Below are 16,032 nucleotides of genomic sequence, written 5' to 3' on the forward strand. Positions count from 1 at the left end.
GGGCTGCAGCTTGGTAGGGAGGAGGAACTGAGGCAAAAGAACCAGTTTCACCGAATCATTAGAAGAGGTTTATAGCTAGTAAGTGGCAGAGCCTGGGAGCTCCTGACTCAAAGCAGCCCTGAAATTCCCAGTGCTGTCTGGTGGCCACCCAGTCCAGACTGGGGACTGTGGCTCGGTGGCTGCAGCAGCCCATGGGGCTGAAGGTGAGAGCTTTGCAGCATCAGAGCAAAGTGAGGAGGGCCAGGCGGCCACGTCTCTGATGGACAAAGGGGGAAATGGAAGGCAGCTCAGGGTGGGCTCCAGGGGGGTCCTCCGGTAGTGCAGGGGACTGAAGACCGAGACCCAAGCTGGCTTACTGGGACTGGTTCCTCGGCTGGGGGAGTGGGTAGCCAACCCAAGGGTGGCCTGTCCCTCTGGTCTGGCCAGGGGTGAGAATGGGGCAGAGATGGAGCCAGCGGAGATCTCCAATCTCATAGGAGCTCCAGGAAGAGTCTGGTATTTATGGAGTACCTGCTGTATGCACGAGCCCTGACCTCACATCTCAAATTCAGGACAAAAGAAACAAATGTTGGCTGTTGAATGAATCCCTCTCCCAGCTGCCTGTAAGGTTGCCATTAGCCACCCGGTAGGGATCAGGAAACCAAGACTCAGAGAGGGCCAAGGGCAAGACCAGGCCAGGCCAGGCCAGGGTCTGCCTAGTTCCCTGGGGTCAGGCCTGGAAAATGCCTTGGAACTGAGAGGTTGGGGGTCACTGCCCTGCCGCGCCCCCCCCCTCCCCCGCCCCACCGGCAGCACTAACCCCTGGCCAGGCACCCAAAGGCCTCTGGGGCAACCGGCCACACCTTGCTGTGCATTTTCACTCCCGCCCTGACTGTGCAGGTCAGCCCCATTCATGTGCTGGTTCCACATTGATGGAGAACTCACCCAGGGGTGAAAGCAACTCACTGGGGCCCTGCTCCCATCAAACTTTCACCCTCCCCGTCTCTGACCTCAGTTTTTTCTTCTGTGAAATGGAACCAGCCAGGCCCAGGGCAGGTCAAGCCCCTAGAGGGGAGCTCCGGGAGGGCAGGGGCGGGCTGACATTTATCCAGCCGCCCCGGGCACCGTGCCTGGCACACGGGTGGTGCCCAATAAATGCTTGTTTGAGCAGGACTAGCCCTCAATAAATAACAGCTGTTGTCGATGCTGGCGGTGCCGGCGACGGAGTGGGCTCTCCCCTCCCCCACCCCTCCACCCGGCTCCCCCCTCCCCTCGGCTCCCCATGCCTTCTCCGTACCCCCCACGCGACGGTGCCTCCTCCTCCATCCCCCACCTCCTCCCGCCTCTTTCCATTCAATCTCCCCTCCCCCCACCCCTTCTCCTCTCTCTCCTTTTCCCCTTACCCCTACCCAATTCTTCCTCCCTCCCCTCCCCCACCCCGCCTCTCTCCCCTCCCCCACCTGCCACCTTACTCTCCCCGCCCCCACCGCAGCCCCTCTCCCCGCCCGCCGTTTCCCACCCCGGCCCCCCCCCCCCCCCCCCCCCCGGCGGGGCCGGTCCGGGCGGGGCCGCCCGAGCTCCCGGGTCCCTGGCTCGGGTCCAGCCCGCGGCCCAGGCCGGGCGGCGGCGGCGGCGGGCGGGGTTCTGGCCTCGCGCGGTTTGGGGGTTTTTTATAACCCTGGCAGGCGGCTCAGGAAGTGCCTTCCCCGCGCCCCCTCCCCCGGCCACGCCGCCGCGCTCGCTCCCTCCCTTCCTGCGCAGGGCGGCGAGACGGCGGCGGAGACAGCGGACGGAGGCCCGGGCGGGCGGGCGGCCGCAGGTAAAGGCGCGGGCGGCGCGGCGGGGAGCGGGCTCCGCGGGCCCCGGCGGGCGCCCGGGGGGAGGGGGCCGGGGCGCGGCGGCGGGGGGGTGGGGGGGTGACCTTGCGCGTCCGCGTCGGGCGGGGACGGCTGCGGGCCCGGGCCGGTTGGACCGTCCAGCCTCGGGGCTTGTGTCGGCGTGCGGCGTCCCAAAGTGTGTGTGACCCCGAGGTCGTGCGGGCGCCTGTCTGGGTTTGTTTGCTGGGTGTGTGTGTGTGTGTGTGTGTGTGTGTGTGTGGGCATCCACGTATGTGTGAATGCGGTGAGTGTGCATGCGCGTGTCTGCATGAAAATGCCTCGGAGTGTCTGGGTGTGTTTGAGTCTGCGTGTGACCCATCGTAAGGGGTGTTGTGCGTGTGCATAGGTGCGTGTGTAAGCCGTTGTGTGCACGTAGTTTCGTGTCTGCTGTGGATGTAAACGTCCAGTGAGTGTGCGCGTGTCTCCGTGCCGTCTCCGGGTGTGTCTGAGTGTAACAAGTGTGTAAGTGCCCGGATGGGAGTGCACTTGGGGTGAATGTCGTTCTGTGGGACTCTGTGAGTTTGTCCCTCGTCTGGCGTGAGTGCGTGAACGAGTGTGTACGTGTAGGTGTGCGTAGGCCCGAGTGTGCGTTCGTCTCCGGGCTGTCTTGCGTGTGTGAATGAGCGTGTGCGTGAGTGTGCCCATGGGTCCCGGGAGCGTGTGGCTGCGTGTCTTGTGTGTTCGCCTCCGGATGCGGGTTCTGAGGGCGCCGCTGTGTGTGGGGACGGGAGTCCTTTGTGGGTCCGCGTGTCCGGTTGCTGGTCCCCGGCTGCGCAGGTGTGGCCACCCTCGAGTGTGCGCGTCGCTCGCCAGTGTGTGTGTTTGTGTCTGGGTGTGGGAGCGGCACCTCCCACTTCCCTTGCGTCGGTCACCGAGGCCACAGCCGTCTGTCTCCGAGCGCCTCCAGCCCCTCGGGCTCAGGGCCTTTAATTAGTGGCTGGGTGAGGGGCACCCGCCGGGGCGCCGGCCCCCTCCTCCCGCAGGCCGCGGGCGGGCCTTTGTCTGCTCTCCCGGCAGGGTCTGCCTCCCGCCCAGCCAGATGTGCAGCGCCCGGAGGAGGCCTCTGCCCGGGCGGCCTCGGCCTTGGCCCCCACGGAGTGGCCGGGTCTGCCCGGCGCGGCCCCCGGAGCTCTGGGTGCGGAGCGGCGGGTCCATCCCGCATCGCTGGGATGGGATGGGATGGAGCCTCCGCTGTCTCCCGGCCGCTTCCGCGCGGCCTTTCCTCCTCCGGCGCTGGCACCGGCCCGCGCTGGCCGCCTCCCTCCTGCCTTCTGGAAGGAGGGGCTGGGAGGAATGGCCAGGCCTGGGCACGCGCCCGTGTGCGTGCGCGCGCACACGGGTACACACACGGCCACACACGGGGTCACATGGGCACACACACCACCGCACACCAAGCCACATACGTACGTACAGTCCACTTACACGGTTACACACACACACACACACACGCACACACACACACAGTCATGCACACATCACAGTGTAGATCCCCCGCTGCTGCCCCCAGCCAGGCACAGGCCCTGGAACGCCCTAACCTCTCCGGCACCGGCGTCATTCTCTCCCCCAGACCCACTGACCTGTTCCTGACACCCCCAGTGCCCCCGGGCAGGTCACACCTCCCTACACCACCCTGCGGGCTGGGCCACTGGCCCGGATGCTCTGTCCTGCCCTGCCCTGCCCTGGCAGACGCCTGTGAGCCCTCCCCGTCAGACCCCGCCCCTCCACACCCCCCATCCTCACCCATGGGTCCTTCCACACCGTCCCCCATGCCCCAGCAGAGCCAGAAGCTGAGGGAGGCTGTGAGGTCTTTGGGAGGAGGGGCCCAGCCCCAGAGGACAGCTGTGAGGACTTCAGGGATGGGCAGCAGGAGAGACTCAAAGGCACTGCAGCCAAGACCAGAGCCACAGAGCCGCTGCGGGAGAAGATTCCACAGCAGGCGTGGTGGTGCAGGAAAGGAGACGGACAGGATTGGGGGAGGGGGCTTCCAGCCTCACTTGCAATCAAAACGCTGCCACCTTGGCATGATGGGGGCAGGGGGGTGTGGGGGGGTTAAGACAGGAGGAGGTCAGGGCAACTCGACCCAGGAAGGGATTTAATCAGAGCTGGTTAGGGTCTCCAGGATGGACTAGGGGACAGAAAGCAAGAAGAGGTAGGGACAGGGGGGAGGAGGGAGCTTTGGTGGGGGACCAGGACCTGAAGGATGATCACATCCTCCCAGGGGAGGTTCACCAGGGTCAGGGAGAAGGGCAGAGTGTTGTCGGCCCCCCCTGAACTTCCCACCCAGCCCAGCGCCCCCCCTCACTGCCCCCTCCCTGTCCAGGCACCGAAGAAGAGGCACTGAGGCCCAGAGAGGCTCACGCACAGGTGTCTGATACCACGCCATCAACCGAAGCCCCCAAAAGGTAAAAACAAACAAACGAACGAGGGGTAATCACCTGCCCAGCCGAAGGGAGCAGGAGGGTCCCAGAGTATCTTGGCGTGAACTCCCCATTGCTGGAGGGGTACAAGCAAAAGCGGGTAATGTCACCTTCTAAGTCTGCATCTTGTTGATAAACCTGGCTCCCTCCCTCGCGTGCTGAACTGCCCTGTTTGGGGACCGACTTTCAGACTTGGCCAGGCTGCAAAGAAAACAAGACAGTGTGTGATTAAGGGGGAAACTGCAGAGAGGAGGAGGAGGAGGAGGGTGGAGGCGGGAGTGGGGAGGAGGGTTTGGCACAGGGTAGTGGCCCCTGGTGGTGTCTGTGTGCAGCAAGCTGGCCCGGGGCCGATGCCAGAGAAACTGAGACCTGCCGGGCAGGCCTAGAGCTTCCAGAAAGAAGAATCTGAAAGGCGAAGGAGCAGAACCAGGGGCCAGGCTGGAAATACAGGGTTAGAAGAGAGGTCACAGGAACAGAGGCCACCTGTAGCAGTACCCAGCCCTGCTGGTGGGGTGGAAAGTGCTACCCATGGCAGGGGATCTAATGGTAGGGCTGAGGTCGGACAGGATTAGTAGGGGGAGCCAAGCACTGGCCTCCGTTTTAATCTGGGCTGAAAATGCCCACTGACCTACACAGCCTTCAAGCGAGTCCCATGCCAGCCTCTCCTCACTGCCCTCCTGCACCCTCCCCTTCGGGCACTCTGCCCAGACACCCCAGCCGGGCTAGCCTAGCCGTTGTGGTCCTGGGTCCACACCCAGCTCCTCCCTGCCTCAGGGCCTTTGCCCCTGCTGTTCCTCCGTCTGGGGCGCCTTCTCCTGTCCCTTCACCGGATGAGTTTCTGCTCATCCTCCACACCCCTGCTTCTGAGCCTCCTCGTTCTTTCTCCTAGAGAACTTGTCACAATCTGAACTCTCCCCATTCGGTCACTCCCAGGAGACCGAGCCCCACGGTGGGCAAGGACAGCCTCCATATCATACGCAGTCCTTACCCAGGGAAGGAATCCTCAGGATTATTGTGGAAATGAAGTGAAATGGTGCAAAAACGTTCGGGCCAATAGCTGGCACCTCATAGATGCTCACAAAGTCGAAATCCCTGTGAATCCTAATAGTACAGGGAGGAAGAGGAGGGTGGGGACAGGGGGACTTCTGAATGAGAAGATGCCTTGGGCATCCTTGGGGCTGGGAGTGAGGGGCCCTGGCACTGGCTACACTGGGCAGTGGGACCAGGCACCCGCCCCCCCGACCCAACTCCTCCCTCCCAGGAGCCCAGTGATGCTGCCCAGGCTGTGAACAGGGGAGGCGGTGCTGTGGGGGCTGCCGGCAGCCGGGGCTGGAGAGAGACATGTGGACACGTGGCCTCTATGGCTCCCGCCTGCCATATCCTCCGCTGGGTCCTCACCCTGGGGCTGGGCCTCACATTCGAAGTCCTACATGCCTTCCGGTCTCAAGGTAGGGGTGGTCCAGGGGCGACAGTGGGGAGGGAAAAAGGAGCTGAGGAAGGGTCAGTGGGGCTGGGATGGCAGTCAATGCGGGGAAGGCCCTGTAGCCAAGCAGCCAAGACACGGGTCATTCCCAAGGCTCACCCCAAGCCTCTGACCCTCGCCCACAGATGAGTTCCTGTCCAGTCTGGAGAGCTATGAGATCGCATTCCCCACTCGAGTGGACCATAATGGGGCACTGCTGGCCTTCTCGCCCCCGCCCCCCCCGGAGGCAGCGTCGGGGCACAGGGCCAGCCACAGAGTCCCGCCTCTTCTACAAGGTGGCTGCACCCAGCACCCACTTCCTGCTGAACCTGACCCGCAGCCCCCGCCTTCTAGCAGGGCACGTCTCCGTGGAGTACTGGACACGGGAGGGCCTGGCCTGGCAGAGGGCTGCCCGGCCCCACTGCCTCTACGCCGGCCACTTGCAGGGCCAGGCCGGCAGCTCCCGTGTGGCCATCAGCACCTGTGGGGGCCTGGTGAGCGGAGGGTTCTGGGAAGCAGGGAGAAATGCCCACAAGTTTGGGAGTTCAGAAAAACATTCCTACGTAGAGGTCAGAGAAGGAATCACGGTGGATAGTTTGAAAGCATTTTGAGCTCATCAAAAGGATTAGTTATTTTTTTAGGACGCAGCCAAAGCCGAACTTAGAGGAGAATGTATAGCCTTAGGGGTCAAGCTGAAAATTAATAAACTGAACATCCACCTCAAGAAGCTGAAAAACGAGAAGCAACAGAACCCCAGTAAGATAGAAGGAATGAAATCATAAAGACAGAGATAGGGCCCCATGGGTCCTGGGAGCAAAATCTGATCCAAGCCCTCTGCCCACTCCCCAACCCCTAGCATGGCCTCATTGTGGCAGATGAAGAAGAATACTTGATCGAGCCCCTGCAAGTTGGGCCCAAAGGAACCCAGGGCCCAGAGGAGAGTGGCCCCCATGTGGTATACAAGCGCTCCTCTCTGCGTCACCCCCACCTGGACACAGCCTGTGGAGTGAGAGGTACACCTGTCTTTCTGGGGATGGGCAGAGGGGCTGCACATCTTTGCCTTAAGGCAGAGGTAGGCAGGAGTGTCTCTCCCTGCAGAAGGTCAGCAGGTAGCTACATGCGGGGAGAAATGGCAGACAGCCAGACCGCAGGACAGTAGGGCGGTGAAACAGCCCATCTATCACTGCCATAGTCTGATGGTCCAGCAGTGAGTGACACAGGCAGCTGGACAGCCAGACAGGTGCTCAGGTATAAAACCCTCCACCTCCAGGATTCCTGTGCAGTCAGTTTAGCGGCCGGGTGGTTGCAGATACCTGAGCCATTGCACAGCAAAAACACCGTTCAGAAGGTCCGATGTACAGCCAGACTTTCAGGAGGGCAGTTCTAGATCAGAGGGTCAGGGAATGGGAAGGTAAGAAAGCTGGATGAGACAGATATCAACCAGGGCAATTGTACAGCTAGAAAAACAGGTTGCCGTGGGGACAAAGGCAGAGCCCGGGGACATTAAATGAGGTACACCACCTGACAGTCTGGGAGTAGGACGCTGTGGCAGACGTACAACCGCCGTCAGTTGTACAAACAGAAAAGCGGGTGGTTTCACAGCCGGGCAGCCCGTGAGACAGTGGCACTGGATCCGGTTGGGCAGTAAGACCATGGGGCAGTTGGGCTGTGCGATGATGAGAACCTGGCACGGTTAGAAGGTCACAAAGTCCTGCAAGCACACACACACACACACACACACACACATACACGTTTGGGCAACAGAATTGTCAGGAAGTCATACGGTCGTGCTGGCTGTTATGGGACAGCTGTTCGACCAGCCAGTTGGACAGTGGGGCAGCCCCTTCCTTGTAGAACCAGACGTCTGGGCAACGGACGCACTGTAGCCAGACCTTGTGCAACCAGAACACCCAGTAGCCAAAGAATGAGGGGTCTGGCGGCCAGTTGGGCAGATGAGCCATCAGACAGGTGGCTGGACAGTAAGGGCAGGCAGCGGATTGACCAGAAGTTGTCCATCCAGACGAGAAACCGTGGAAGGGGCGGCCATGGTGGCTGCGCACCCTGAAGCCGCCACCTGCCAAGCCCCTGGGGAATGAAACAGAGCGTGGCCAGCCAGGCCTGAAGCGCTCGGTCAGCCGAGAGCGCTACGTGGAGACCCTGGTGGTGGCCGACAAGATGATGGTGGCCTACCACGGGCGCCGAGACGTGGAACAGTACGTGCTGGCCATCATGAACATTGTAAGTGCCTCCCCCTCCCTGGGCGTGGGGCCCTGAGACCTGGAGCCAGCCCCCGGGGGGGGCAGGAAAAGGGGTCTCACCATTCCACCCACTAGCCCCGACCTGAGGCCAGGGAACCGGAATGGAGGGGGGGCGGAGTGGGAAAGGAGGCCCACGCACATGTGGCAAGGAATGGGGGGAAACAGCCGAGCTCTGCGGCCGGGAGCGTGGACTCGATAGCCTGCGGGCCGGGGCCGAAATCTCAACTCCGCTCCTTTTTAGCTTGGACAAGTTACTTCACTTCTGTGCCTTGGTTTACCCATCTGTAAAATGGGGCTGGTAATAGTACCTACTTCACGAGGCTAAGGTGCTCGCAGTGAATCGATAAACGTATTTAGAACAGCGCTTGGCACGCGGTAGGTGCTGTATAAGCGTCTCCTATACAAAATAAGGACACAGGGCGCCTGGGTGGCTCAGTCGGTTAAGCATCTGACCGGCTCAGGTCACGATCTCACAGTTGGTGAGTCTCAGCCCCACATAGGGTGAGCTCAAGCCGCGCTTTGGGTAAAACATGAGCCCCGCTTCTCTCTCTCCCCCTCTTCTGTCTCTCTCTTTCTCTCTCTCTCTCTCTGCCCCTCACCCACTTGCACCCTCTCTCTCAAAAGTAAAATAAAATAAGGACACGGCTTGCCCATACCTGTCGGGGTTAGCAGCACACACACACGGGCCCGCACCTGTACGCGTGCGGAACTCTCCTACAAGCACCTGCCTGTAACTCCGTACAGGTGACCTCACTGACCCACACTCAGATATACCCGCTGCGCATACCAGATCTCGGTCGGGCCCCCGGATCTCCCTGAGCCTCCATTTCCGCCCTTGTAAAATACTGTTATAATGGCATCTACCACAGAGGGTAAGAGGCGGGGGCGGAGGGTGGGGGTGGGGAGAGAAGCCAGACGGAGCATTTGGCACGAGGTAAGAGCCTGACACGTGGCACTGTTGTTTCCCTGAAGCAAAAAGGGAGGAGAGAAGGTTCAGCAGACAGACAGAGGGCCCAGCGTGTTGACGCGACACTGTGTGATGCTGCCACGTTTTGCCCTCGCCCTGCCGCCCCCCCTTGGGCTGTCAAAGTTACCTAAAACCTGCCAGGGTTTCTGGAGGTTTCCACGTGGGACAGGCATGCCCCAGGCTCCAAGATCACTGCGCCGTGTGGCCCACTCACCCCTGGGCACTCCCTCCCCCTCCCTGGCCACTGTCTCCAACGCTTCCTGCCCCCTGCTTGTGGTGATGCTCAGATTGGTACCTTTAGATGGCGGTGGAATGAGGCCAGATGTGCAGGGCTGCTGCGGGGTGGGTCAGGAAGAAATGTACTGATAAGCAACCTTGCTGTGTAGGCGGGCTTACCCAGACCCGAATCCCACCTGGGGCACCTGCCAGCTCTCTGCGTGTCAGTCTGCCCCTCTGTAAAACGGGAAGGAGCGCAGTACCTACCCGTGCGAAGACGTACCCGGGAGGCTTAGCCTGACGCCCGGCACACAGTGACAAAAGACAGCTACCATCACTGTCTTGCCTTTTGTCTTCTGCTCTGAGCCCCTCTTAAGACTCGGTCTCTCTTGTTTCTTGGAGGTCAGGTTGCCAAACTTTTCCAGGACTCGAGTCTGGGAAACATCGTTAATATCCTGGTGACACGCCTCATCCTGCTCACGGAGGACCAGGTGCGCGGGCCCCGCACCCCCCCCCACCCCTGCACACCAGCGCTGCCTGCCCTCCCAGCGCGGCTGGCGCCCATGCACCTCACTCTGTCTGCCCGCAGCCCACCCTGGAGATCACCCACCATGCCGGGAAGTCCCTGGACAGCTTCTGTAAGTGGCAGAAATCCATCGTGAACCGCAGCGGCCATGGCAACGCCATTCCGGAGAACGGTGTGGCCAACCATGACACAGCGGTGCTCATCACGCGGTGAGGGGGGCGGGGAGGGCTCCAAGACGTGGGCCGGGGGAGCAAGCGGTCCCGGGGACCGTCCAGGTCCAAGCAGGGGGCACGCCTGCCGGGAGATGGGAGAGGCTGGGAAGCTTCGGCCACTCCAGTGGGGCGCCAGGGGCGGGGAGGGGCTGCTGGGAGCCTGAGAGCAGGTGGGGGGAGGCGCAGGGCCAGTGGGCCAGGTGGGCACAGGTGCACCCATTCACTTGCCGTCTCATTCCTGCGGTCAGCCAGTCGCTCGCACACCCCCGGCATCCCCAAGGTCGGCTGGGGGCAGAGCACAAGGCTCGGGGCGAGAGGCAGGCAGAAGTGAGCCTCCCCAGATGGTCATGGTGGCACCAGCAGGGCTCAGGGAGGCAGCCCAGCCCCTCACCGCCCCGCTCTCCCTCCACAGCCACGACATCTGCATCTACAAGAACAAACCGTGTGGCACGCTAGGTACTTATGCCCCCTGGGCTTGCAGGCGCCCGTGAAGGCAGGGGACCGGCTGACCCCGGCCCCGGTGGGGGGAGGGGGGAGGGGGCAGCCGGCAGGGTGGCCAGGCCTGTCACCGCAGCCTGAGCCCAGCCCCGCCCCGCGTGCCCATTGCGCAGGCCTGGCACCCGTGGGCGGGATGTGCGAGCGGGAGAGGAGCTGCAGTATCAACGAGGACATTGGCCTGGCCACGGCCTTCACCATCGCCCACGAGATCGGACACACGTGAGGCCGGGGGACGCGGCAGGGGGAGCACGGGGACTGCGGGGCGGGATCCCGGGGCGCCCGCAGAGCCGACCCTGCTCTCCCCAGGTTTGGCATGAACCACGATGGCGTGGGGAACAGCTGCGGGGCCCGTGGCCAGGACCCAGCAAAGCTCATGGCCGCCCACATCACCATGAAGACCAACCCTTTCGTGTGGTCGTCCTGCAGCCGCGACTACATCACCAGCTTTCTGGAGTGAGGACGTGCCCGCCCGCCTGTCCATACTCAGGCTCGCGGGGGCGGGGGAAGGGTCTGGAAACCAGAGTGCCTCCGAGGGGGAGGGGGGGGCCGTTCCCTGCAGGGCTGCTCCCTGGGACCCGTGCCCCCAGCTGGGTGGGTTCCCTGAGCTCTTCGGCTGCAGCCCCCTAACGTGACAGCTGCTTTCTTCTCACCACAGCTCAGGCCTGGGGCTGTGCCTGAACAACCGGCCCCCCAGACAGGACTTCGTGTACCCGACCGTAGCACCCGGCCAGGCCTACGATGCGGATGAACAGTGCCGCTTCCAACATGGAGTCAAATCGCGTCAGTGTAAATACGGGGTAGAGAGAGCCTTCCTGCTTTCCTTCCTGGGAGGGGAGGGGCCGCAGGGGGTGGGAGAGCCGGGAAGGGGGTGAGCCCCCTTGGGGGCTGGGGGAGAAAAGGTACACGGGTGTGCGAAGGTCACATGCTCTCCAGCAATGACTGGGGTGGAGAATGGGATCTCCTGGTCCTCCAGACCCCCTGATTTGGGGGGGGCGGGGCCAGGGAGAGCCTGGGCATTACCTTCTGTCCAGCATATCAGGCCACCTGTGGCTTTAGCAGAACTAACGTCCCAAGCCCCCTCACTGGGCCATTTTTAACCAGACTTCCAAACTGGGTGGAAATAGTTCCCTGGGGATGGACCATCTTCCCCACTTGGCAAAGAACCAGACAGAGCCTTCCAAGGACACCACCCTGTCGGCACTCCCCACATCCCCCCGCAGCAACTGGTTCACACGATCACCTGGCCCTGACCCTTGGCTGGACGAGCCTGAGCCTCCTGACCAACCCCCTCACTCTTTGTGAGGTTTAGATCGACTTCCAGAGCCCCGTCCTGTCATGGGCGAGCCAGCTGGGGGTCCCGCTCCCAGCTGCCCCCAAGAAACTGGAGGCCTGCTGGCTTCCTCAAGACTCCAGAGGTGAGAGTTGACATGGCCAAGCTAAGGCCATGTTCACTCAACACAAGAACAGGCAGCTGGTAAAGCGACTCTTGCCCACCCCCACCCCCACCCCCAACTTGGCTGTTAAGGACAGCAACCTTAATGAATTTCTAAAAAATCTGGAAGCTACCCTAGGGCATCTGCCTACCCCAGGTGTCGTAACAATGATGACAATGCCTGCCGCTTACTGAGCACTCGCTATGTGCTAAGCGTGTGATACGTATCATCTCATCGAAACTCTTGACGATCCCACGTGACAGATGAAGGGACTGAGGAGTAGGGAGGGTGCCTTGCCCAAAGTCACAGTTCGAGAACACGTCTTAGCCAGGATTCGAATCCAGGTCTCTCTGTGACTCCAAATGTCACAAGGAGGTAGGGGAGGGGAGGAGGTGCCAGAATATGGAGTGTGGATGGGTGCTGGCTGTATGTTGAATTGATTCTTCCTTTTATTTTTCCAAGGATCATCTTCCCGGCGCCCCTGGCAAAGGGGGAAAGTATTGACTACATGTAACTTGGCTAACGTGTAAAGGGCTGGGCCTCGAGCCTAGTCTAGAGATAGCTGTGGTCCTTGTTACACAACATCAGGGAATTTATGCAATCCCTTTCATATCTACCCTGCCACATGCCTCTCCCTTTTAGGTAGGCAAGGCCTCTGTTGTAGATGAGGAAACTGAGGCCCAAAGAGGGGCATGTGCTGCAAGTCGGGGCCGATCGGCTGTCTCCCAGAGTGCCCTCCCACCCCTAACCCCGCTCATGCATGTGCACCACAGCGCCTCCTTGTGGACAGGAGGAAAAGCAGGACTGGAACAGCCAGCTCTCTTTAAGAGGTGTCCCGAGGGGCCCTGGGGCATGTGATCTTTTTTTACAAATGGCCAGGAGGACGCAAGCCAAGTGAAGCCAGAAATCCAGGATGAGTTTTTAGCTGAGATGTGTGCCCTGAAGGGGCAGAAGGCAGGGACTCTGGAGGACGTTTGAGGGAGCAGATTTGAGAAAAACCTTCTGAACTTCTCATATGTGTGCAGGTGTCTCTCAGAGGCTGACCCAGACAAGGGACCCTGCTGTAGCCATTGATTGGTCCAATCCCAAACCTTCAAAACTTGAAAGCATTCGGTTCAGAGAGGAAATGACACATAATTAGTAAAAAGGAGACCAAAGGATCTCCACTTCTTGGGTGTTGGGAGGGAAGACCCTGGGAGGTGGGGCAGGACATAGGCTAGAGGGTCAGAGATTTGGCCACACTTGAACCCGTTGGGGTTTGTCCAAGGATATTAACCTAGTGTCAGAGTGACTTCCTGGGACTGGCCCAGCCCCAGCAGGACTCAGACAAGAAGGTGGGCAGATTTTTCAGTGAGGGAGGTACAGGAATATCCCACCCAGATCCAGCCTGGCCCTGCCCGCTCCCCCCCCCCCCCCCGGCCTCCCACAGATTAAAAGCTTTGGGAGCTTCCCCAGGGTGGGTGGGGGCAACGAGGAGGACCACCAGCTGGAAAAACTCAGAAACGAGGCCTTTGACCTGAGCCGTCTCCCAGGCCTGAGTTTTCAGAATTGATGTTTTCCCAGGGGCTGCTTCATCAACAGGTCCCAAGTTTCCTTCTGGAAACTCGGGAGGCACCAGGGTGAATGGATCACAGACCGGTCCATCAAAGGTCTGGGTTAGAACCCAGGCTGCCCCTCAGGGGCTGTGTGATCCCTAGCAAGTGACTTTACCTGTCTGAGCCTTGGTTTTCTCAGTGAAACAGGGGTAATAATGCATAAGGGAGTTGATGGCACACACGGACGTTGGATAAGTGCGGCTCACGAGGCAGAGAGGAGGTCTCAGGCCATGCCCCACAGGAGGATTCAAGAAGGCTCCTTGAGACCCAGCAAAGGAGCGCCGGGGCCCCACTGCTAGGCGGCAGAGAGCGGGTCGCCGCCTGGCGGGCGGGCTGCGAGAGGGAGGAGGGCGGGGGGCGAGCCTGAGCGGGCGCCTTGGCCCGCAGGAGGTCTGCAGCGAGCTGTGGTGTCTGAGCAAGAGCAACCGGTGCATCACCAACAGCATTCCAGCCGCCGAGGGCACGCTGTGCCAGACGCACACCATCGACAAGGGGGTGAGCGCGGCCGAGGCCGCCCGCCGGCCCCGCCCCCTGCCCCGAGCCACGCCCGCCGCGCCGCAGTTCCAGTTTCCCTTCGCTCTGGCCCCGCCCCCTGCCCGCAGGCCCCGCCCCGTCTCCCGCCGCTTGGGTCCCAAGCTAGTTTCACCTCCTGATGGTGGCCGTCTGCGTAGGCGACGCCCCTGCGCTGCCTGCGTCGGGGTCCTCAGACTTCCACCCTCCCCCTTCCGTCCCCTCCCAGGGGTGCTGAGACCCCCGGCTGGGGGGAGGGGTGGGGCAGGAAGGAGCGCCGGGATCCCGGGAGCCGGACTCACCCCCTCCGCCTCCCCCTCCTCTCCTCAGTGGTGCTACAAGAGAGTGTGCGTCCCCTTCGGGTCGCGGCCGGAGGGCGTGGACGGGGCTTGGGGCCCGTGGACCCCGTGGGGCGACTGCAGCCGGACGTGCGGCGGCGGCGTGTCCTCCTCCAGCCGTCACTGCGACAGCCCCAGGTCAGACCTTAGGACCTTTCGGAAAGGGAGATTGGGGCGGGCCCCGCCGTCTGTCTCCCCCCGCCCGGTATCTCCCCTGTGCCCCTCCCCCTTCCAGGCCAACGATCGGGGGCAAGTACTGCCTGGGTGAGAGACGGCGGCACCGCTCCTGCAACACCGACGTGAGTTTCCCCAGGACCCCAGGCCGGGTATCCGCGGCCCTTCTTATGTTTGGAAAAGGGGCACGAATCAGCTTCGGACGAGCCTCAGCCGGGCACCTGCCGTCTCTTCGGGACCCTGCGGCGGCTAGCCGCGCCCTGTCCTGCCCTCCCTACACCTGCCCCTGGGCCCCGGCGCCCACCCGGCCCAGCACGCCCTGCAAGCGTCTAGCTCCTTCCATTTCTCAGCAGATGAGTCTCCCACCTTGAAGTTGCTTGACCCCCACAACCTCCACCAGCTATGGCGAGCCTCACCCCCTCCCTTCAAAGCCCAAATTCCCCAAGCCAACCCACCCCTGTCACCAAACCCAGTGGCCACGCTGGGGTCCTCTGCTTGCACACCCTTCCAACCAGGTACCTCGGCCCAGTCCAAACTCCTGCCTTGCCCGCACCACCCGTGCCCTGTACCCCCAGCCTCTCGGGCTACACCTTCTGTCTCCTTTTCTCCACTGCTGCCCCTTTATTAAACGCTGGGGGGTCCCCATGGCTGGTTGGGGCTCCTGGCTGTAAATGAGCCTTATATGTACACACCCAGTAAGCACAGGACTCACTGCAGGGGCGGTGGGGGGAGAGGAGGGCTCAGAGGTCAGGGAAAGCTTTGCAGTGAGGGGTGGGTGGCCTTCCCAGCTCCACCTGGAGGGGCTCATGTCTCCAGGGAGTCCACATGCGCACGCACACACACACACACACACACACACACCTCATAAAGAGTGCCCCTTGCTCCTTTCTAGGCCTGCTCTCTCAAGAAAGGCCTCATGGTCTGAAACCAGAAACCCAGCCATCATCCCCAGCTGGCCCCACGCTCTAATGAGTCACCTGCTCCATCTCAGACGTCCCCATCCCTCCAGCTCCAGGCCTAGCCCAGGCCACTGACCAGTCTCACCTGGCCCTCCACAGCCTCCTCCCTGGCCTCTCTGCCTTCAGCCTCACCCCTCCAACCCATCCCTGCTCTGAGCATCAGGCCTCTGGCCTTGAGCCTGTGCCCTACCTGCATCCCCCCTACAGCTGGCCTCCCTCCCTCTCTCCTCTCTCGCCCCCAGGACTGTCCCCCAGGCTCTCAGGACTTCAGGGAAATGCAGTGCTCTGAATTTGACAGTGTCCCCTTCCGTGGAAAATTCTACACATGGAAGACATACCGAGGAGGTGAGTGAGGACCTCAGGAGGCCGTGGGGAAGTGGAGGACAGCAGCAGGTGGATACAACATTGGGGCGGGGGGGGGCTGCCCAGAGCACCCCCTTCACCCAAGGGGCCCCAGAGCCCAGGATGTGGCTCAGCAGTTCCTCAGCTGGACGCAGGGAACCCCGACTGTCTGCCCAACCTGCCCGTCCTTGTCGGGTCTGGGGTCTGCCCTATGCCTCGCCGCCCCCAGGGAGCAAGCGGGGTGTCCCCCGTGGAGCTCCCCCAGGGAG

At 62.0% G+C, this 16,032-nt stretch overlaps 1 protein-coding gene across 1 annotated transcript in view; it reads left to right on the plus strand.

The window, feature by feature from the left end:
• Nucleotides 1-1,634: 1,634 nt before the first annotated feature.
• ADAMTS10 (ADAM metallopeptidase with thrombospondin type 1 motif 10) overlaps nucleotides 1,635-16,032 on the plus strand; it is a 19,274-nt gene continuing 4,876 nt past the window's right edge. The window contains 17 exon segments of the mRNA XM_049639794.1: nucleotides 1,635-1,798; nucleotides 4,177-4,258; nucleotides 5,535-5,721; nucleotides 5,882-5,970; nucleotides 5,972-6,229; nucleotides 6,592-6,748; nucleotides 7,756-7,973; nucleotides 9,584-9,667; nucleotides 9,766-9,911; nucleotides 10,327-10,370; nucleotides 10,526-10,631; nucleotides 10,719-10,865; nucleotides 11,068-11,209; nucleotides 13,828-13,935; nucleotides 14,281-14,426; nucleotides 14,524-14,587; nucleotides 15,664-15,766. Of these exon segments, the coding sequence (XP_049495751.1) occupies nucleotides 5,634-5,721; nucleotides 5,882-5,970; nucleotides 5,972-6,229; nucleotides 6,592-6,748; nucleotides 7,756-7,973; nucleotides 9,584-9,667; nucleotides 9,766-9,911; nucleotides 10,327-10,370; nucleotides 10,526-10,631; nucleotides 10,719-10,865; nucleotides 11,068-11,209; nucleotides 13,828-13,935; nucleotides 14,281-14,426; nucleotides 14,524-14,587; nucleotides 15,664-15,766 (1,900 nt within the window). The 5' untranslated portion in view covers nucleotides 1,635-1,798; nucleotides 4,177-4,258; nucleotides 5,535-5,633.

The sequence above is a fragment of the Panthera uncia genome, chromosome A2 (genome assembly GCF_023721935.1).
Source record: "Panthera uncia isolate 11264 chromosome A2, Puncia_PCG_1.0, whole genome shotgun sequence".
NCBI lineage: Eukaryota > Metazoa > Chordata > Mammalia > Carnivora > Felidae > Panthera > Panthera uncia.